This window comes from Neovison vison, chromosome 6 (genome assembly GCF_020171115.1).
Source record: "Neovison vison isolate M4711 chromosome 6, ASM_NN_V1, whole genome shotgun sequence".
NCBI lineage: Eukaryota > Metazoa > Chordata > Mammalia > Carnivora > Mustelidae > Neogale > Neogale vison.
This window is the reverse complement of record NC_058096.1, coordinates 172,978,233-173,001,223: the sequence shown is the minus strand read 5'-3', so window position 1 is coordinate 173,001,223 and position 22,991 is coordinate 172,978,233. Positions and strand designations below refer to the sequence as shown.

The following is a 22,991-nucleotide window of genomic DNA, read 5'->3' as shown; positions in this document are numbered from 1 at the left end:
GGAAAGCAAACATTAAGTCCATAATACTGCCCCACCCCGCAAGCTTTAATGATTTTGCCTCAGGATGGGCAACTGAACCTATCCTGGTCAAAGGTATTCCCTGGGGAAGTAGAGATGGGGGTGGGGGTGGGCAGAGAGACAGAAAAAGAGATGTTTGGTTCTCCCTTCCTTGGATCATACGCTGTAAAGATGCTACCTTTTGGGTGCCTGGGTGGCTCAGTTGGTTAAGTGACTACCTTTGGCTCAGGTCATGATCCTGGAGTTCCAGGATCAAGTCCCACATTGGGCTCCCTGCTCAGCAGGGAGTCTGCTTCTCCCTCTGACCCTCCCCCCTTTCATGCTTTCTCTCTTTCATTCTTCTCTCTCAGATAAATACAATTTTTTTAAAGATTTTATTTATTTATTTATTTGACAGACAGAGATCACAAGTAGGCAGAGAGGCAGGCAGAGAGAGAGAGCTTCTTTGAGCTAAGGAACACAGGCACCCCCTAAAATATTTTTTAATTTGCAAATTTCTTTTATTTTTTTCTCTTTATTTTTTTTATTGTGTTATGTTATTCACCATACAGTACATCATTAGTTTTAACCAACTGAGCCTCCCAGGTGTCCCTGGCCTTACTTTTCTCAGGCTCCCCAGTGCGATGGTGAATGTGACCGTGTTCAACCTAAAGGCAGCATCTTTTTTTTTTTTTTAAGATTTTATTTGTTTCTGGGGCACCTGGGTGGCTCAGTGGGTTAAAGCCTCTGCCTTCAGCTCAGGTCATGATCCCAGGGTCCTGGGATCGAGCCCCGCATCGGGCTCTCTGCTCAGCGGGGAGCCTGCTTCCTTCTCTCTCTGCCTGCCTCTCTCCCTAGTTGTGATTTCTCTCTGTCAAATAAATAAAATAATTTAAAAAAAAAGATTTTACTTATTTCTGAGAAGGGACCCTGACAGACGGCTCCATTCCAGGACTCTGGGATCATGACCTGAACCGAAGGCAGAGGCTTCACCTTCTGAGCCACCCAAGTGCCCCAAATACCGCCCCCAGCTGCTTTTTTATTTACAATGGTATGAATTAGCTTTCTCTCCAATGTTCCCTCCTGCAATAATACTCATAAGAACCATATCTTGGGGCACCTGGGTGTCTCAGTTGGTTAAGCTTCTGACTCTTGATTTTGGCTCAGGTCATAATCTTGGGGTGATGAGATTGAGTACGGTGTTGGGCTCTGCACTTAGTGCAGAGTCTGCTTGAGATTCTCTGCCTCTCCTCCTATCCCTGTTTGCACTCTTTATCTCTCTAAAATAAATAAATAAGTATCTCTCTGTCAGATAAATAAATAAATATCTTTATATATAAAGATATTTATATATCTTCATAGATATCACAGGTATCTATTATATATATAATATAATCTGTGGAATACTCATATTTTGAAATTCATGAAAAATCCCTTTGTAGCCTTGTACATGGTCTATTTTCATAAATGTTCTCTGTATGCTTGCAAAGAATGTGCATTCTCAGTTAATGGAAGAAAATTCTCTGTATGTTTATTAGCTATAGCCTATTAATTGTCATGTTCACATTTTATAGATCATTAGTATTTTTTTTTGTCTGAGAAGTATATTAAAATCTCTCATTACGACTGATTGTGAAAGGACATGAAAGAACTTTATGGAGTGATGGGAACATTCTATATCTTGCTGGGAATCTTGGTTACATAGGTTGGTTATTCAGCAAATGTACACTAAAGATTTGTGCATTTTATTGCCTGCAAAATTTATTTCAAAAGAAAAACTTGCAACTAGTTAGTCAACTTCAGTTAATAAAGTCTTTAAGGGAAAGGAAACTGATTGCAAATTACTTTGGAATGCATAAAAAATAAGATGGGTTAATCCATGGATAGAAAGACAGAGGGATGGATAGTTACATGTAAAAGCCAATAGAGAATAAAATGTTACTAGTAGGATTTGGATATTAAGTACAGGCATGCCTTGTTTTATTGTACTTTGCTTAATAGCGCCTTGTAGATAATGCATTTTTTACAAACTGAAAATTTGTGGCAACCCTTCTTTGAGCAACTCTATTGGCACCATTTTTCCACCAGCATTTGCTTGCTTCATGTGTCTATGTCACAGTTTGCTAGTTCTCACAATATTTAAAACTCTTTCATTATTATATTTGTTACAGTGACCTGTAATCAGTGATCTTTGGTGTTACAACTGTAACTGTTTTAGCACCAATGAACTAAGAACCTTTAAGACAATAAACCTAATCAATAAATGTTGTATGTGTTTTGACTGCTTCACCAACTGGCCATTCCCCATCCCTCTCCCTCTACTCAGGCCTCCCTGTTCCCTGAGACACAACAATATTGAAATTAGGCCAACTAGTAACCGTACAAAGACTTTCAAGTGTTTAAATGAAAGGAAGAGTCACACATCTCACTTTAAATCAAAAGCTAGAAATGATTCAGTTAGTGAGGAAGGCATGTCAAAAGCCAAGGCAGGCCAAACAGCTAGGCATTTTATACCCAACAGTTGTGGATGCAAAGGAAAAAATTTTGAAGAAAAGTCCTACTCCAGTGAACACATGAATGATAAGAAAGTGAAACAGCCTTACTGTTGATTCGAAGAAAGCTTTAGGGGTCTGGGTAGAAGACCAAACTAGTCACAATATTTTTTAAACCAAAGCCTAATCCAGAACAAGACCCCACTCCCTTCAATTCTGTGGAGGCTGAGCGAGGTGCGGAAGCTGCAGAAGAGAAGTGTGAAGCCGGCAGGGGTGGTTTGTGAGGATTAAGGGAAGAAGCTGTCTCCTTAACATAAAAGTACAAGGTGACGCAAGCGCTGATACAGAAGCTGCAGCAAGTGCTCCAGGAGATCTTGCTGAGATTATGAATGAAGGCGGCTGCACCTAACAAATTTCCAGTGCCGATGAAACAGACTTCTCGTGGAAGAAGAGGCCATCCAGGACTTTCATAGCTAGAGAGAAGTCAATGCCTGGCTTCAAAGCTTCAAAGCACAGACTGACTCTCTTGTTAGGAGCTAATGCAGATTGTGACCTAAAGTTGAAGCCAGTGCTCACTTACCATTATGAAAATCCTAGGTGCTTAAGAATTATGCTAAATCTACTCTGCCTGTGCTTTATAAATGGCACAACAAAGCCTAGATGACAATACACCTGTTTATAACATGGTCTACTGAATGTTTTAAGCCCACTGTTGAGACCTACTGCTCAGAAAAGAAAGACTTCTTTCAAAATATTCCTGCTCATTGATAATGCATCTGGTCGGCAAGACCACTGATGAAAATATATAAGATTAATATTGTTTTCAGGCCTATGAACGCAGCATCCGTTCTGCGTTCCTCTCCCTCTGCCCCTCCTCTCTCACCCCACTCATGCTCTCTTTCACTCTCTCTCAAATGGATAAATAAAATCTTTTAATTATTTTTTTAAGATTTTATTTATTTATTTGATAGAGAGACACACAGCAAGAAGGAACACAAGCAGGAGGAATGGGAGAAGCAGACTTCCCACCAAGCAAAGAGCCTGATTCGGGGCTCGATCCCAGGACCCCGGGATCATGACCTGAGCTGAAAGCAGACGCTTAACAACTGAGCCACCCAGGCACCCTTTTCTAGTTTTCTAAAAAAAGATTTCATTTAGGGGCACCTGGGTGGCTCTGTCAGTTAAGTATTTGCCTTCAGCTCAGGTCGTGATCCTGGAGTCCCGGGATGGAGTCCCACATCTTTGGGCTTCCTCCCTCTGCTCTCTCTGCTCCTCCTCCTGCTCCCTCTCTAATTCACTCTCTCTTTCTCAGATAAATAAATAAAATAAAATAAGATCTTTTACTTATTTATTTATTTGAGAGATAGAGAGAATGAGAGCGCAAAAGAGAGTGAGCAAGCGCGAGCTAGGGGTGGGGGGCAGAGGGAGAAGATCATGACTTGAGCCGAAAGTAGATCCTTAACTGACTGAGCCACACAGGTGCCCCTCCAGTAAATTTTTAAAGAGGAATTGATTTTATCATTTACAATAGCAAAGATATGGAAGCAATCCAAATGTCCATCAATTGATGAATGGATAAAGAAAATGTGGTATATTTGGGTTATGGACATTGGGGAAGGTATGTGCTATAGTGAGTGCTGTGAAGTGTGTAAGCCTGATGATTCACAGACCTGTACCCCTGGGACAAATACTACATTACATGTTAATAAAAAGAATTTTAATAAATAAATAAATGGAAATAAAAATTTTAAAAAAAGAAAATGTGATGTATATATATATATATATATATAGGTATATATATATATATATAGAGAGAGAGAGAGAGAGAGCAACATTACTCAGCCACAGAAGAGAAAGAAGTCTTGCCATTTGCAATGACATGTATAGAGCTAGAGGGTATTATGCTAAGTGAAGTAAGTCAGAGGAAGACAAATACCATATGATTTCACTCATATGTGGAATTTTTTTTTTTTTTGACAGAGAGAGAGAGATCACAAGTAGGCAGAGAGGCAGGCAGAGAGAGAGAGAGAGAGAGAGATGAGGAAGCAGGCTCCCTGCGGAGCAGAGAGCCCGATGCGGGACTCGATCCCAGGACCCCGAGATCATGACCTGAGCCGAAGGCAGCGGCTTAACCCACTGAGCCACCCAGGCGCCCCTCATATGTGGAATTTAAGAAATAAAACAAGCAAAGGGAAAAATAAGAGAAATACAAACCAACAAACAGACTTTTAATTATAGAGAACAAACATGGATGGGTTAAACAGGTGATAGGGATTAAGGGATGTCCTTATCGTGATAAGCACCTGGTGTTGTATGAAAGTGTTAAATCACTGTATTGTACACCTGAAGCTAATATTACACTGTATGTTAACTAACTTGAATTAAAATTAAAACTTTAAAATGATAAAAAAAAAAAAAGAGGAATTGATTTAACCAGATCTGTGTTTTTCTGGTGCCTGAATAGAGAATGGCTTGGGGAATGGGAGTCAGGCATGAAGTTACAAAGACCAGAGGGGTTTGTAGTCTTCAAGAGAGAGATGATGGGGTCGCCTGGGTGGCTCAGTGGGTTAAGCCTCTGCCTTCGGCTCAGGTCATGGTCCTGGGGTCCTGAGATCGAACCCCGTGTCGGGCTCTCTGCTCAGCGGGGAGCCTGCTTCCCTTCCTCTCTCTCTGCCTGCCTCTCTCTCTGCTTGCCTCTCTCTCTCTGCCTGCCTCTCTCTCTCTGCCTGCCTCTCTCTCTCTGCCTGCCTCTCTCTCTCTGCCTGCCTCTCAGCCTACTTGTGATCTCTCTCTGTCAAATAAATATATAAAAATTTAAAAAAAAAGAGAGAGAGAGAGATGATGGAATAAATGTTTTCTATTTGCCTCTCTGGATCTGCTCCTCCTTGCTCTCTATAGCCCTTAGAGACTGACCTACATAGACCACATTAAAGTTCCTATACCGTCTACCTTCTGGTGGTGTTCAGCCAATGGCAGGGGGATAAATGAGAATATGTTGGGTTATTTATTGCTCCAGTTCAATTTCATGAGGTCACCCAGGTCTGGTCGGGCCCCTTAACAGAGATCCTGCCAAGACCTCTCTAAGTAATTCTCTGTTTTGCTCAACCTCTTAGCTAGGGAAATGGTAAGAGTTTCCTATCACTAGTCTCAGGGACTACTTAGTCCCTGTATTTTCCTTATACCATGCCCACACCTTTGTAACTAGTTCTTTCATTAGGCTTTTCTCAATTTACCCAGATTTGATGTTCTACCCAGTTTCTACTGGGACCCTGACTAATACGGGTGACAAGGGGCCATAGTTTCAGTATTTACCTTTTTCCCTATGTCACTAAAATTTTTGTTTGATTGCTCTTTTATAATATTTCTGTTACAGAATAGAGGAAACTTGCCCTTCAGTGCCCCAAAGGAGAAAGGAAAGTGCTAACTGGATGTCACCTCTGTCACTCATCTTGGGATATAAAAGGAAGCAGCCACTTCAAAGGGAAGAAGCAGGAAGCTGGTGCAGTTCAGAGTATAGTGAGGAAAAATTTTTCTGTCTAAACATCCTTTAAAGTGTTGAATTGTACCCCTGCAAAAGAGATGTTGAAGTCCTAATCCCCCAGTACCTCAGAATATGACCTTATTAGGAAATAAGATTTTTACAGAAGTAATCAAGTTAAAATCATGAGGTCACTGAAACCATAAAACTTCTAGAAGAAAACCATAGGCAGTAAGCTCCTTGGCATTTGTCTTGGCAAGGATGTGTTTTGGATTTGACACCAAAAGCAAAGGCAACAAAAGCAAAAGTAAACAAGTGGGACTCTATCAAACTAAAATCTTCTGCATAGCAAAGGAAACCATCAACAAAGTGAAAAGACAATCTATGGAATGGAATAAAATATTTGCAAGTCATATCTGACAATGGATTAATACACAAAATATACATAGCATTCATATAACTTGAGAGCAAAAAACTATGCAAACCATTAAAAAGTGGGCAGAAAATCTGAAAGACCTCTTTTTTCAAAGAAGACATACAAATTACCAAACGGTCCATAAAAGGTGTTCAATATGACTAATCATCACAGAAGTGCACATCAAAACCACAATGAGATATCACTTCACACCAGTGAGAACAGCTAGTTCAAAAAAAAAAAACCAAAAAAACCCCAAAACAGGAAATAACAAGTGTTGGTGAAGATGCGGAGAAAAGGGAACCCTCATGCTCCGTTGGTGGGAATGTAAATTGGCTCAACCACTGTGGAAAACAGAATGGAAGGAGAAGGGCACCTTCCAGTCCAGAAACATAAAATCTTTCTCCTTTAATCTGAGACTTTCTTAGTTTCTCAGCACGATATTTGTTGTTTCCAGTGTCGGCAGATTTTCTTGAGACTCTTTCAACAAGGCTTTCTTCTCCCTGGTACTCTGCCCCCCAAATCCCAGCCACTTGCTAGCCTCAAACTCCAGTCTTTATTTTCTCTGCCCATTCTATGCTTGGGTTCTATACCATGCCTCATAATTTGAAGTGTCCTCAGGGAGAGAACCACTGTGAGTGCGGGGCTCACATTGTAGGCTTCTGTCTTCAAGAATCATTGCTTGCGGGGCCCCTGGGTGGCTCAGTCAATTAAGCATCTGCCTTTGCCTCAGGTCATGATCCCAAGGTCCTGGGATGGAGCCCCATGGTGGGCTCCCTGCTCAGTGGGGAGTCTGCTTCTTCCTCTCCCTCTTCCCCTCCCCCACCTCATGCTCGCTCTCTCTCGCTCTCTCTCTCACTTTCTAGGGGGGGGGGAATCATTGCTTGCATTAGCTACTATCCAGTGCTGCAGCTAACAATGCCTAGTTTTTACAGTTATGAATGGTGAGAAGCTAAGACTTAACACCAGCTACTCCATCACAGATGAACAGTTTAGAAATGTTGCTGTAGCAGCTACTGTCTGCGCACCGCCATATCTCTAGGTACTCATTGTTCCTTTTAATGCCAACAGCTTCCTACTGAAAGTCCATGGGCTTCCTCTGGGCACAGAAGCATGCCTATGTCTGTTCAGAAGGTTGATGTGCCAGGGAGTTAGTACTTTAGAAGCATCCTTCATCCAATTTTGACATGGTCTTCCAGAAGTCCCCGGAAGAACTGAACCTGTTTCCCACAGCAACCATTTGCTCATTAATGCATTCTGAAATGGCCTTCTTCTTTTATTTCACTTCTCTGTTTCTCTATAGGTTCTTTTTAGGGATCACTTCCTCATTGAACTACTTGCACTCAAACCTTTGTCTCATGGACTGCTTCTGAGAGAACCAAAACTATGGCATTTGGTCCTGGAAACAGGCCTGGGAAACAGATCTTCAGGATAGTGTTAACAAATTGTATGCCTACGAATACCCCATTGTTGATGTGAAAGGATGCTTTGTCATGCGGTAGCACCATGATTATACTTGCCTGTAATGAATTGAGATGGAATTCTAGTGGAAGGTAGTGCACTAGCCTAGACAATAGCTTCAGTACTTGGAAGATAAAAGGCAGTTGTAATAATAAGGACCAAGATATTATTTGGCTATTTTTCATTTCTATAGAAGCTCTGAAGAAAGAAAATAACAAGCTCAAGCCAGATAAGCTTTGATACATGCAAAAGCCAGAGGGCCTTCTTGGTAGTACCTAAAAAGATCCTCATTTTCTATAGTGAGAGGCCAGACTGTGCTGAAAACCAGACCCATGATTTCGTTAGGGTGGAAGAGTTAAAAAGAAGCTAAATTCCTATCTCTGAAAAATCACCTTCACTGAAGTCAGGAACCTTATAGGAAAGGGGTAGACATTAAGATGTAGACATTTAGGGGCACCTGGGTGGCTCAGTGGGTTAAAGCCTCTGCTTTCGGCTCAGGTCATGATCCCAGGGTCCTGGGATCGAGCCCCACATCGAGCTCTCTGCTCAGCAGGGAGCCTGCTTCCTCCTCTCTCTCTGCCTGCCTCTCTGCCTACTTGTGATCTCTGTCTGTCAAATAAATAAATAAAATCTTAAAAAAAAAAAAATAAAGCCTCTGCCTTCGGTTCAGGACATGATCTCAGGGTCCTGGGATGGAGCCCCACATTGGGCTCTCTGCTCAGGAGAGCCTGCTTCTCCCTCTCTCTCTCTGTCTGTCTCTGCCTACTTGTGATCTCTGTCTGTCAAATAAATAAATAAAATCTTAAAAAAAAAATGTAGACATTTAGGTAGATTCATGCTATGATCTTTGTCCCTCCAAAATTTATATGTTGAGGGGAGCCTGGGTGGCTCAGCGGGTTAAAGCCTCTGCCTTCAGCTCAGGTCATGATCTCAGGGTCCTGGGTTCGAGCATTGGGCTCTCTGCTCAGCGGAGAGCCTGCTTCTTCCTTCTCTCTCTGCCTGCCTCTCTGCCTACTTGTGATCTCTGTCCGTCAAATAAATAAATAAAATCTTCTAAGAAAAAAACAAAAACAAAAACAAAATTTATAGGTTGAAATTCTAACCCACGATATGCTGGTATTAGGAGTCTTTGGGAAGTAGTTAGGTCTTAAGAGCAGAACCCTCATGAAAAGGATTAGTGCCCTTATAAGACATCCAGCGAGCTCCTCTGCCCCTTTCACCATGTGAGGACACAGCAAAAAGATAGTCTCCATATATACCATCAGGAACTGAGAGAACATGTCGGAGAATGGACCTTGAGGTTTCTAAACCAGGAAAAGATGACTATTAATATAGGAAAGAGAAGCATCTGGGTGGCTCAGTTGGTTAAGTGTCTGCCTTCAGCTCAGGTCATGGTCTCAGGGATGGAGGCCTGCAGTGGGCTTCCTGCTCAGCAGGGAATCTGCTTCTCCTTCTCCCTCTGCCTCTCTCCCTGCTTGTGCTCTCCTCAACTAAATAAATAAAATCTTTAAAAAATATATAGGGAAGAAATTATAGGTAAGAAGGCACTCTCCCATGATTTAGGAGTCAATATCCTAAAGTCTATCCCACTCATTCCATGGGATCCAGAGAACACACCAACCCCTTCATGAGCATAACTATGACAACTCCCCTCCCTTTCTAGCGCATAAGCTTCCTGAGTTCACCCCTTCCGGGAGCACTCAGGGACTATCTTCCCTGCCTGGCAAATAAATACATTTGGCACTTGTTTTGTTGATCATTGTAATGAATTTGTTTTCCATCAATAGTTGCCTCTACAAAACTTGGCCATCACTGCCCTAAACACCTTTTTCAGGGGTAGTTGGTGGCCCAACCAACTTTATGAAGTTTGGGGGTTTTTAGATGAGAAACATAACAGAAGGATGTATTGTGAGGCAGGAATACAGAATGAATTTGTAGGGATGGGTTGAGTGAACAGTAATCAAGAGAGACAATGGCCTAGAAAAAGTGAATGGGACTCGCACCTCTCAGGAGAAAGCTCATCCCTATTTGAGCTAAGATAATTTAGATTCAGGATTCTGGGTATGTTTGGCATAGTCCTGTGCCTAGAAAACCCGATAACCCCAACTTGTTCTTTTTACTACAATAGCACTATTTTCAGCCCACTAAATTCTGAAAGAGCCAGGCAATCTCCAGTGGGGATGTTAACTGGACCCTCGTTAATGGCAGTGCACATCAGGGACACCCTGGGAGCCTAGAAAAATGCAGGTTCTTGGGACCCAATCCTGAGCTCCGTTTGATTGGCCAGGTGTGGGGTCCAGGAGTCTGCAATTTTTTTTTTTTTTTTGATGCAGAGCTTGAACTCACGACTCTGAGATCAAGACCTGGGCTGATATCAAGAGTAGGACGCTTAACCAATTGAGCCACCCAGGCATGTCTGGCAATCTGCAATTTATTTTTATTTATTTATTTTTTTTAAGATTTTATTTATTTATTTGACAGAGAGAGATCACAAGCAGGCAGAGAGGCAGGCAGAGAGAGAGGAAGGGAAGCAGGCCCCCTGCTGAGCAGAGAGCCCGATATGGGGCTCGATCCCAGGACCCTGGGATCATGACCTGAGCCGAAGGCAGCGGCTTAACCCACTGAGCCACCCAGGTGCCCGGCAATCTGCAATTTAAACAAACTCTCCAATCAGTTTAATACAAGCATCATGTTTCAGAGAAAATTGCTTTCACATACCAATCAGGCAGTAAGTTGTTCCAGGTTGCTCCAATGTAATCTCATCGAGAGGAAGGAGAAGGTCTTATTGATCCCTGTATCCCAGCCTCAGCACAAGACTTGTCATAGAACAGAACTCTTGAAGAATGTTTGATGAATAAATGAGCTGTGGTCTCTGCTCAGTTAGCCCTAACACCACAGGATTGGCACCAAGGCAAGATAGTGCCCAGAGAAAGAGCGTGGGCCCAGGTCTAGCCTCTTTGGATTCAGAGTTCCACTACCTTAGCTGTGCGCCCTTACTTCATACTTCATACTTTTCATGCCTTGGTTTCCTTAAATAGCTTTCCTTAAAAGCAGAGTCAATTAAGGAGAAGCAAATGAGTTACCCTATGAAAACATTACAAATAGTGCCTGACATGACACATAAGTACGTACATTCTAGATGCAAGTATAAATTATTAATATCATGATTAGTACTCTTTCGGCAGCTACGGCAGGCACCACATATTGGACACCACTTACGTTTCGGGCACCCTGCTAAATGCTTCACATACATTGCCACATATTGTCTTCCTAACCCTATGAGGCAGAGATTACTATACCTATTCACCAGTGAGGAAACAGCCTCAGGGGAAATAACTTGTCCACAGTCTCATATTGATGGAGCCAGACATCTGCCTCATGGCTATGCTATAGCAGCAGTTTTCAAAGTGGGGTTCCTCGATCAGCAGCAGCAGCAGCATCACTGGAAATTTAGAAATACAAACTTGGGGGTCCAACCCATCTTCCCGCCCTCTTCCTTCTAAAACCCTCAGCTTGTTTCCCAGAGTCCATAGTCTCTTATGGTTCATCTCCCCCTCTCATTTCCCACCCCTTTCATTTTTCTCTTCGTTTTCCTGTCCTCCGTGCTATTCCTTATGTTCCACAAGTAAGTGAAACCGTATGATAATTGACTTTCTCTGCCTGACTTATTTCACTCAGCATAATCTCCTCCAGTTCCATTCATGTTGATGCAAATGTTGGTTATTCATCCTTTCTGATGGCTGAGTAATATTCCATTGTGTATATAGACCACATCTTCTTTATCCATTCATCTGTTGGAGGGCATCTCGGCTCTTTCCACGGTTTGGCTATTGTGGACATTGTTGCTCTGAACATTGGTGTGCATATGGTCCTTCTTTCCACTACATCTGTATCTCTGGGGTAAATATCCAGTAGTGAAAAAAATCTTAAAAGCTTTCTTGAAATATTACTAAAAATTTCAAGTCATCTGAACAGGTAACCTTAACTCATTCCATCTGTCAGAAACCAATTTGGTTTCAACTTTTCTTTATAATGTGAGTTTTGCATTATCACACCTGTCTCATGACTAAAATTTTATTTTTATTTTATTTTTTTTTTATATTTTATTTTTATTTATTTGACAGAGAGAGATCACAAGTAGGCAGAGAGAGGAAGGGAAGCAGGCTCCCTGCTGAGCAAAGAGCCTGATGCGGGGCTTGATCCCAGGACCCTGAGATCATGACCTGAGCTGAAGGCAGAGGCTTTAACCCACTGGGCCACTCAGGCGCCCCTCATGACTAAAATTTTAAAAACAAAAGCTGCAAGATCTCTGTTTCCATATATATGGTTATGGATGTCTATGTAAGTATGTTATAGATGTGTGATTTATCTATCTCTGGATGGTATTGACAAAATTGATTTGTAGACAGTTTTATTTAATTGACTTAAAGAAAATCAAACATTTATATAAATCAGAAATCTCAGAAATATAGAAAACTAACCCAAATGTTTCTTTCTTTAAATATTTTATTTATTTGAGAGAGAAAGAAAGCACAAGCAGGGTGGAGGGGCAGAGGGAGAGGGATCCCAGGACCCTGAGATCATGACCCAAGCCAAAGTCAGATGGCTAACCGACTGAGCCACCAGTGCCCCTAACCCAAATGTTTTTCAAGTTCACATGATCTAGATACCTTTGGGGAGGCTAAACTAGTTTAAATTTGTTGGTTTAGGGGCAACTGGATAGCTCAGTGGGTTAAGCCTCTCCCTTTGGCTCAGGTTATGGTCCTGGGATCGTCATGGTCTCAGGGTCTTGGGATGGAGCCCTGCATGGGGCTCTCTGCTCAGGAGGGAGCCTTCTTCTCCTTCTCTCTCCGCCTGCCTCTCTGTCTACATGTGATCTCTCTGTTAAATAAGTAAATAAAATCTTTTTTAAAATGAGTTTGTTGGTTTAATTAAAAGGTATCGCCTTTAGAGTTATGAGCATTAAAAAGAACGTAGACATACAATTTTTATTCCAGGTAGGCTTACCAAAATCAAATAAGCTCATGTTATCTCTGTTACAGAACTTGTCAGCAAGAAAGATAACTGGGGCACCTGGGTGGCTCAGTGGGTTAAGCAGCCAACTAGGGATTTCAACTCCAGTCGTGATGTCAGGGTTCTGAGATCAAGCCCCTTTAAGATCCTCTCTCTGCCTCTTTCCCTGATCCCCACTCACAGGTGTACACTCTCTCACTTAAAAAAAAAAAATTAAAATCCTGCCATTTGCAACATGGATGGAACTACAGTATATAATGCTAAGCAAAACAGGTCAGTCAGAAAGACAAACACTGTATGGTTTCACTCATACTGTGAAATTTAAGAAACAAAATAAACAAAGGAAATTTAAAAGTGAGGGGGGGTGGCAAACCAAGAAAAAGACTCTTAATTTTAAGTAGAGAACAAACTGATGGTTACCAGAGTGGAGGTTGGTGGGTCGATGAGTGAGATAGAGAAATAGGATTAAGAGTATATTTACGATGAGCAGTGAGCAATGTATAGAAATTGTTGAATCACTATACTGTATACCTGAAACTAATTTAACACTGTATATTAACTATACTGGAATTAAAATTTTAAAAATTTTAAAAATTTAATATAAAATAAGTATCTGGTACAAAATAAGTATTTGGTTTTCTCTCTATTAAAAGAATAAAGTTTTGTTAGATTATTGGTCTTTAGTAAGAAATCACAGAGGTTTTTCTTTTTCTTTTAATTTTTTTTTAAAGATTTTATTTATTCATTTGACAGACAGAGATCACAAGCAGGCAGAGAGGCAGGCAGAGAGAGAGAGGAAGGGAAGCAGGCTCCCCGCCAAGCAGAGAGCCCGACGTGGGGCTCGATCCTAGGACCCTGGGATCATGACCAGAGCCGAAGGCAGAGGCTTCAACCCACTGAGCCACCCAGGCACCCCGAGGTTTTTCTTTACCTTTTAAATAAATCTACCTGGGAAGCAAAGATTTTGTGTCTTACCAAAATAATTTATTGTGCTTCATGTCATCTCTATCAGGTCTTTGATTACTAAAGAAAACCTTGTTTTCTCAATATTAAAAGAGCTAAGGGTGGTTTGTTTTTTTTTTTATAAACAACTATGTAACTTTCTGTATTTGCCTTCAAAGTCTTTAATCGCCACATTGATTAAATGGATTTTTCTCAAAATAAAGCTTTACTTGGAGTACCTGGGTAGCTCAGTCGGTTGAGCATTGGACTCTTGATTTTGGCTCAGATCATGATCTCCTAGGTCCTGAGACGGAGTCCCCTGTGGGGCCCCACGTTCAGTGGAAGTCTTCATGAAGAGTCTCTCCTTCTGCCCCTCCCCCTCTCCCACTTGCATGCTAGCATATGCTCACTCTCTCTCAAGTCAATAAATAAATAAATCTTTTTTAAAAAATAAAGTTTTAGGGACGCCTGGGTGGCGCAGTTGGTTGGACGACTGCCTTCCGCTCAGGGCGTGATCCTGGAGTCCTGGGATCGAGTCCCGCATCAGGCTCCCAGCTCCATGGGGAGTCTGCTTCGCTCTCTGACCTTCTCCTCGCTCGTGCTCTCTCTCACTGTCTCTCTCTCTCAAATAAATAAATAAAATCTTTAAAAAAAAATAATAAAGTTTTACTTATTTAAGTAATCTCTACAACAAAAGTGGGCTCAAACTCATGACTCAGAGATCAAGAGTCACATGCTCCTCTGACTGCGTCAGCCAAGCACCCCTAAAAGGATATTTTTTTACAAACTTCCCCCAAATCAAATTCTAAAGGAAGTTTTTTTTTTAACCTTGAACTACCTTTGAGAATTTCAGAGTTCCCTAGAACATCTCAAAAGATTTGTTCACTCTTCCTATAACAAGGGAAAATGTTAAACTAGGTTTGATTTATTAAATTACGAAGGAAGAATGCCAAATAGGAAGTGATGTTTAATCTGCTTAGTTTATATTTGTATGGGTATGTTACTAACGTAAGTGTTTTGGAGCTTGTATAAAGTTCCTAAAAATCTGATAAGCCCTGGCTTAATGTTATCAATTGAAATTTCAGGTGTAGGTGCACCTGGGTGGCTCGGTCCATTAAGCATTTGCCTTCAGCTCAGGTCATGATCGCAGAATACTGGGATGTTATCAGAATACTGGGATGTATCCCCATCCCCAGTATCAGGCTCCTGGCTCAACAGGGAGTCTGCTTCTTCCTCTCTCTCTGCCCCTCCTCCCTGCTTAAACAACTGAGCCACCCACTCACCTGGGAGCTGTTTTTAAAGGGGGAAAGTAAGGAAGTGTGGCAGCATATGAAATTTTCCCTTTTTTGGTAACTGTGTGTGGTTTTAAGTAGCCCACTGGTTAGTTAAGGCACATGGATATTTTGAGGTGTGTTCTCTGATGGGCCTGTCTGTATTCTGTCAGGGGTCCCTGTGGTCCCTTTCTACATTCCATTGCTGAAGCCTATTTGCCTAAAAGTGGCCTCTACATTTTATGATTCTTTTCTCCATCTTTTCCCTTCCTCTGACCTGTAAAGGTAATGCCATTGTGCACATATCTCAGGCCATTACAAAGGAGGGTGAATCAGTTGCTGGGTTTGCTATGCTGCTGGTAGTCCTACAGTTCTTTCTGCTTGTGACTCATTTCTTTCTGATGTCCAGTGCCTCGGTTTCTCTGGAACAAGCTTGCTGGATAAACACTTCCTGGGAAGTGGAGACATAGTTACAAAAAATACAACGAAATACATAAACAAGTCAACTGGCTTAAAGAAGTATTCTCAGTATTCTAGTTGGTTTGGATCATGGATATTGTTTTGGGGGTGTTTAAAAGATTTTATTTATTTATTTGACACAGAGAGAGAGAGATCGCAAGTAGGTAGAGCAGCAGGCAGAGAGAAAGGGGGAAGCAGACTCCCCGCTGGGCAGAGCCACTTCCCGCTGGGTTGAGCCACCAAGGCGCTCCTGATTTTTTTTTTTTTTAATTCAAGAGGGGGATCAAAAAGGGGAATAGGTGGGGCACTTGGGTGGCTCAGTGGGTTAAGCCTCTGCCTTCAGCTCGGGTCGTGGTCTCAGGGTGCTGGGATCGAGCCCTGCATTGGACTCTCTGCTCGGCCGGGAGCCTGCGTCCCTCCCTCTCTCTGCCTGCCTCTCTGCCTACTTGTGATCTCTCTCCTGTGTCAAATAAATAAATAAAATCTTAAAAAAAAAAAGGTGGGGGGAACAGGTGAATAAATTTTTAGCCCCAAGATAGAGCCATTCCTGACTACCAGGTTAACAAACTGAAACTCAACTTGTAAATGCTCTGCCTGAGCATTTACACAGAAGCTTTAATCAGCCAATCCCCAAACACCAACCCTGAAAGAGGACTTCAACTCTCTCCATTGTGACCTCAAACTTTCAAATTGATTAAGTTCTTCTTTCTTTCTTTTTTTTAAAGATTTTATTTATTCATTTGACAGACAGAGATCATTAGTAGGCAGAGACGCACGCAGAGAGAAAGGAGAAACCAGGACCCTGGGTTCATGACCCGAGCCCAAGGCAGAGGCTTTAACCCACTGAGCCACCTAGGTGCCCCTAAGTTCTTTCTAGCTTATTTCTTAACTTTCAAGCAAAAGATCTTGAGGACAAAGTATCAGATGGTGGGAAATGAAACTATCTCCTCAAGCCATGATGACTGCCCTAGCCAGCCAGACTCCACCCATGACAATGATTGACCACACCTTTACTGTCTTAGGTACCCACTGACCTTTGTCCTACATTTCCTTTATATAAACTTGGAAGTATTTTTTTTTTTGGCATTTTGGAGAGTCTTTGAGATGTTAGTCGGCGGTCTTCCCTGTGTTGGCCTCGCTGAAATGAATTCCTCTCCAGTTTCGCTACCACTGTTGCTCTGCCTTTGGATTTTGTCAGCAGTGAGTGGCTGATCCTAGTCTGGGACCCCCAGAGTCTGGCACTCTTGCATCCCTATGCCCTGGCTATAAGCCAACTCCAGGCTCTATACTTATTTCCCTGTTCCTTACTCATTTTCGATTTTTCTCTCTTCCTATAAAAGCATCCTGTCTCCCGCCCCATTTTGCAGTTCTTTGAAACTTTGGACCAGAGACTGCCTGCTTCAGGAGGTATTAAGTAGAGTTTGTTTTTTTATCACCTGTTAAAAAGAAATAACAGGCCCCAAATGGGGTCACTTTTGCTAGGCACCTTCAAGACTTAAAACCTAATCTAGCTGCAGTTTCAGCCTCTCCCAGGAGTGTAATTTTAAACCAACTATTTAGGAATTTCCTGATTAGCACTAGTGAGGTAATCTGCACTTCAATAAAAATCCCTGTTTCCCCTATGGAAAGGTAAACTAATGAATGATCCAGTCTTCTAAACTTGTCTCACCTTCCCACCATAAAATCCTTCCATTTTGTACAGTTTTCCAGAGCTCCTTTCTATTTGCTAACTGCGATGCTGCTGGGTTCATGAACAGTTGATTAAAGTCAAATCTACTTGAATTTTCCTTAACACACCCAAAAACACTACTAATCTTTTAGAGATAAATACTGAAATATTCACAGGTGAAATAATGAGATTTGCTTTAAAATTATTCTATTGGCTGAGGTAAAGACTGATGAAGATAGATTGGCATATGTTGATTATTGTTGAAATTTACTAACGGATGCATGAGGGGGTCATTATACTATTCTCTCCACTTTTGTGAATTTTTGAAATGTTCCAATAACAAAAAAGAAAAATATGGTGCTTTTCAATCACAGAATTTCTACAGAAATTCTCCCGTTTCCTTCTTTGATAACACAGGTTTACTATAAGAGTACTATAATCAGGGATGTTGTAAGGAGCAGTGTAAAAAAAAAGTGCCTTATGAAATGCTGTTTTATTTTTACTTACTATTATTACTATGATTGCCGACACTAATTAGTTGCCTCCAAGCGTTCCCTTCTTCTCTCCCCGTAATGGTTTATTCCACTCTTCCTCCGGTTATTTCCCATAGTTTCTTTCTCCTAGTTCCCGCACTAACACCCCTCCCGCAGCCCCAATGGTTTAGCCCGGCTTCCCCAGGGGAAACCCCGAGGGGCGGAGCAAGAGTTATCTGCTAGTGGCCCCAGCTCCCTCTCCCCGGACCATTTGGATCGCTCCACATTTGGGGGTGGGCCGGTAATCACGGGGCAGGGCGCGAGTCCCGTGCTCCGATTGGTCAGGGCCGAAGTAAACATCCTGTAGGGTGGGGCGGGGCCGGAAGTGGAAAGGGAAGGCGGTGGCTGAGGCTGTTCCGGAGGTTCCGGACTCGGAGTCGGTACTCCAGGTGCCATGGGCAGGGCTGGAGCGCGCTGAGGGAGACTTCGGGTGCTGAAGGGGACGTGGGGTTGGGCCATGGCGGGTGCTAGGGCCGCCGCCGCCTCGTCGGCGGGGCCGTCGGCTTCTTCAGGCAACCCGCCGCCGCAGGAGCCGGGGCTCGGGGAGCTGCTAGAGGAGTTCTCCCGGACTCAGTACCGGGCCAAGGACTGCAGCGGGACGGGCGGCTCTAAGGTGAGTTTGGAGTTGAAACGAGCACAAAGATAACTCCTTGGCTTGAAAAGTTACGGAAGAAAGGCGGAGATCAGGGGTCAGAGGAAGGAGAGAGGGAAGTTTCCAGGGTCTGGACCCAAAGAGTAAGGGTCGGATTCAAGAACCGAAAAAGGAAGAACTAAGGTCCGAATGAGCCAAGGAAGGACGTCTTTTGGTTTGAGACAAGGCGTTTGGAGGTCAAGGATTAGAGCTGAGAGTCCATGTTCAGACAGCAGAGAGGGGAAGCTGAGAAGGGTTATTCCAGTGCATCAGGTTGTGGGTACAAAACCCCCCAGGTTGAGATGATTAAAAAAAAAAGTGTAGAGGATTGCTCTAGGTCAGAAGTCAGAATGGAACCAAGACATGGACTGAGTGTGTTGCTTCCTTCTACACCGTGAGTGTGACTTTAGACTAGGCCCATCTCTTTTCTTCCCCTACAGATGAGGAAAAGAGCCCACACCTCCCTCTATTCCTTTATCAAAAGCAGATCTTAGTTCCCGTCAGTCTCCTTATTGCTACACCTGGAAGGCATCCAGCCTGGTAAGGCCATTCCCTAGGCACTGTTTGGCAGTCAAATGGGAATCTTGCGGATCCTCATATCTCTTATTTCCCATGTGCTTTTGGCAGATTTAGCATCAGGCTTTCCAGTGGGATTCTTTTCCGTTCTGGGCCATGAAATTCTGGTTTGGCTCCAGGGGATACTTGCTGGAACATAACTGCAGTTGGCATCCTGCTACTCTCTGGAGTAACCTAGGGAAGACTTCAGTAATGATGGGATTTCCCCACTCTCCAAACAGCCAAGTGATTTTCAGATCTTAGCCTGAGGACCACTGTTTCAGCATTGTCTGGGATGCTTGTTAAAAATAAAGGTTCCTTGATCCCATCCAGTTCTACTGAGTCAGAATTTCTGAGATTGGGAACCTGAAATTTGTATTTTTTAATAGGCTTCTTAATGACATTCATGCATCTTAAAATTTGAGAATTCCTAGTTTAAGCCACTATGAGTTTTTTCCTCTCTATTGGTCTTTTGAGTGGCTGTGAAGGGTTTGCTGAGCCCCTCTTCCATCTTACACCCCTGAAGATTAGGGTTGTCTTAAGTTATAGCTGACTTTCACTGTAGCCAGCTTTAAAGCCTCTCCAGGCTTCCTGATCTCTTGTAGATTTCTCAAGACATTACACATCTTATGCCTTTTTTCTAGTGGACCTTTCCCTGAATTGTGAACTAAATACGAGCAATGTTAAGGGGAGTTCATCCATTTATTTGATAAATAAATGGAGTGTGGGGAGACAGCCTTGTCTGCATCTTTTACTCATTACACCAACTAGAGTGTCTAGGTATTTGTCTGTGACTAGAGAATGGGGAGTAATCTGGAGCCAGGGGAAGATAATGGATTAATGTTAGTTAAAGTAACCTAGAGCAAGAATTCATAATATTTCATGGATTGTGGACTGCCTTGAAAATCTAATGAAACTTGTAGCCCTTTCCTTCAAGTGCTTAATAGTTCACTGCAACACTGAGGGGTTCAGAGACCTCCCAAAACATACTGCATATAGATTAATGAAGTACACATCTAGGGCCTGTGTCCCAGCAACGTGTCTCTTCCTAGCATTGCATAATAATCACAGAGGCCCATGTCATTGCCAGTGACCTTTGCAGGTCACGAACTGCCTAATTCTCATACTCAGAATCCCAGAATCTTCTTTATGCTCAGGTCTCCTCCTCTGTGCAGGTTGAGCGCATTGAGAAGAGATGTCTGGAGCTGTTTGGCCGAGACTACTGTTACAGTGTGATCCAAAATGTGAATGGGGATATCTGTGGCCACTACCCCCAGCACATCGTGTTCCTGGAGTATGAAAGTTCTGAGAAGGAGAAAGACACGTGAGCATCTTGTAACTAGAGTGTGTCTGTCTGGGGAGGCTCTGACAGCTCATCCCCAGAGTCAGGAAGTCTGCAACTGGGTGGGGAACTGGGTGGGGTAGACTCATTTTCCCCAGGTGTGAAACCTTATCAGACTTTTTGTTTCATTCAGGATTTGATAAGTTAGATTGACAAAGTAGCCTGGCGTAGAATGAGCAGTTGGAAGTCACTATCCTGGACTTCTGTTTCTCCCCTACCCTAGGGCTCACTTACCTAAGACAGCTTACTTTACACCTCACCGTTCTGAACCTTAGTGCCCTTTTTTAAGAGAGTGGGGTGGGAGCTATGCTATGTTGTTGACATCTTACAATCACCTAACCATTTATAGGGCTTAAGAGCCTGATGTCTGGAGTCAGACTGCTTTGAGTAACTTGGGAAAATTATGTAATCTCTTTGTCTTTTGGTTATCTCATTGGTCAGTCTCTGTCTCTGTTTAGAAAAGTGGCTAGTGTAATTCCAGATGATAAGTGGGGCTATTACAAGCCTGGCGTGGGTACTGTAAGATAGAAGTAAGAGCTACCATTTATGGAGGCCCTACTAAGGCCCAAGTACTTTCTCTGGGTAACAACAGGTCATATACGAGAATATATATGGATACAACTCAAAGGTAGTCAGTAAATGGTGGCAGTTGTTTGACACTAATAAATCATCACAGCATGGAGGCTTCAGGCGATGCTTTATGTTGATTTCAAAGTTTGTTCCCTTAGTCTCCATGCTTGCTGGTGTTTTAAGAGAACCCAGGAGCTGTTGTCCACAGTGTCTGTGAAAGCACGGCCCTGGGATGTGATATTATGATGAGTGCAGCAGGCCCTCACAGTTGAAGTATGCCCATCGGGAACCAGCTAGAGATTCTGAATCTCTGGCTCCAGAGCCATTGAATCAAAATCACAGCCTAACACGATGCCCTAGTGATTCATATGTACATTAAGGTTTAAGAAGCGCTGCTACAGACAAACCAGGGAGAATGGTTAATTCTGCTTGGAGTATGTGCGTTTAGAAGAGCCCGTGGTAGAGGTCCTCTTCAGCTGGAACTGGAAGGATGAGTAGCAGTCCTGACATGTCCTAAAAGACCAGTTTGTATATGGTCTTGATCATTAGGCCAAGGAGTGTGGGCTTGTGGGTGTCAGTGGTTTTATTGTGCTAGTATCCCCTGAGCATTCATTAAAGTCACAGATCTTGGGACTGCTGAAGCAGAATTTCCAGAATCTACATTCTTAGAGAGCTCTCTAGATGAGTCTTAACCTACAGTATAGCCTGAGGACCACTGCTGTAGGCCACAGGGAGCCAGAGAAGGCTTTGAAGCAGAGGAATAACCAGATGAGAGGAGTGTAAGAACTAAGCCTTGGATACCTTATCTGTAAAATGTAATTTCTGGAAGTGTGCCATCTCATGAGGTTGTGGTGGGGTTCACTGAGAAAAAGAAAGGAATTAAACAAATTGTATGTGGATCATAGAAATTATATCATATCCTCAATCATACAACTTAAGAACTCCTGGGATCTCTAACCCTAAAGATTTGGGGTTTGTTATACCTCCGTTATATATGGTTTCTAGCTCTTCCTGACTTCTTCCAAAATTAGGTAGACTCAACATCTGTAAGTCCTTAAATGAAGTTTCTGAAAAAGATCTCTTTTTCCTTGCCCTTGCCCTCCTCTCCACCCTCTTCAGTGCTGGCTGATGGTTTTATGTTGGTGCCCTGATGGCATTCTGATACTAAGCTCAGCTGTAGTTAAGATGGTGCTGCTTCAGCTAGAATATGAGTGAATCACCTGTGTTTTAGTGACAAAACAAAATCTGACTCAGTAGGTCTGGAGTGGGGCCCGAGCTTCTGCATTTTCTCACAAGCTCCCTGGTGCTGCCACCCCAACCCTATAGTAGAAGTACATTAATGAACTCGGTCTTGGTTGCCCCACAGAAGCTTTTCCTGGAAGGAAACCAGCTCAGTGCTGATGCAGTCGAGCCCTTAAAGAAGGGGAAAGGAATGTTTGCCAAGGGCCTACCGTTTGGCGGGTGTTAGGGTTTCACACACTAGCTCCCTCAAGTCCTGCAACTAGCCAGTGAAGTAGGTGGTATCACTCCCATTGTAACAAAGAGAAAGCGAAAACCCAGGTAAATAACTCGCCTTTAACGAAGATCACAGAAGTAGTAAGCAGGGTGGGTTTAAAATCTGAATCTTCCTCACTCTGCTCTGTGCACCTGTTTGTCTTTTCTTTCTGTCACGGTCACAGTTCTTCCACGAGCAGGATCACAGCTTCTAGGCCAGGGCCGCAGAGGCATATTCGTCACCCTAGAGGAGTTATTGAACTTTTTTTTTTTTTAAACTTTTTACTTTTTACTTCTTGTTAGGCCTTGAAGTAATTCTGAGTGGGCAGTGCCTTTCAGTTGAAGTGAAAGTAGTATATGCATGTGGGAAGAAACAGAACTTTTTGCTTCTTTACATGCCTGGCTTTGGTGTTAATAGGACACTAATTAGACCACATTACACAGGATAGAAGTGGATTCAGGAAGTGGTTTAGTTCTATTAATCCACCCCCCAACCCCAGTTTAGCCCATCATCTGGGAATAGAAGTCTGGATGGGGTCTCTGAACAGCCAAGACGTGTTTATTTACAAGCATCCATTGAGCTGCTGCCATGTGGCAGTCCCGGTGGATCCAGGTGGAAGCCCTACCAGAGAGATGAAGTCCCTGCCCTTAGGTCTTTTGGGTAACACA

General features: G+C 42.8%; 1 protein-coding gene across 4 annotated transcripts in view; it reads left to right on the top strand.

The window, feature by feature from the left end:
- The first annotated feature begins 18,074 nt into the window (after positions 1 to 18,074).
- MTMR14 (myotubularin related protein 14) overlaps positions 18,075 to 22,991 on the top strand; it is a 45,946-nt gene continuing 41,029 nt past the window's right edge. For 3 of the 4 annotated variants that reach the window (XM_044253068.1, XM_044253069.1, XM_044253066.1), the window contains exons 1-2: positions 18,077 to 18,343; positions 20,092 to 20,240. In XM_044253068.1, coding sequence (XP_044109003.1) covers positions 18,188 to 18,343; positions 20,092 to 20,240 — 305 coding nt within the window. In that variant the 5' untranslated portion in view covers positions 18,077 to 18,187. Of the gene's footprint in view, positions 18,344 to 20,091; positions 20,241 to 22,991 lie in introns of all 4 variants that reach the window. The other variant, XM_044253070.1, reaches the window with a different exon arrangement.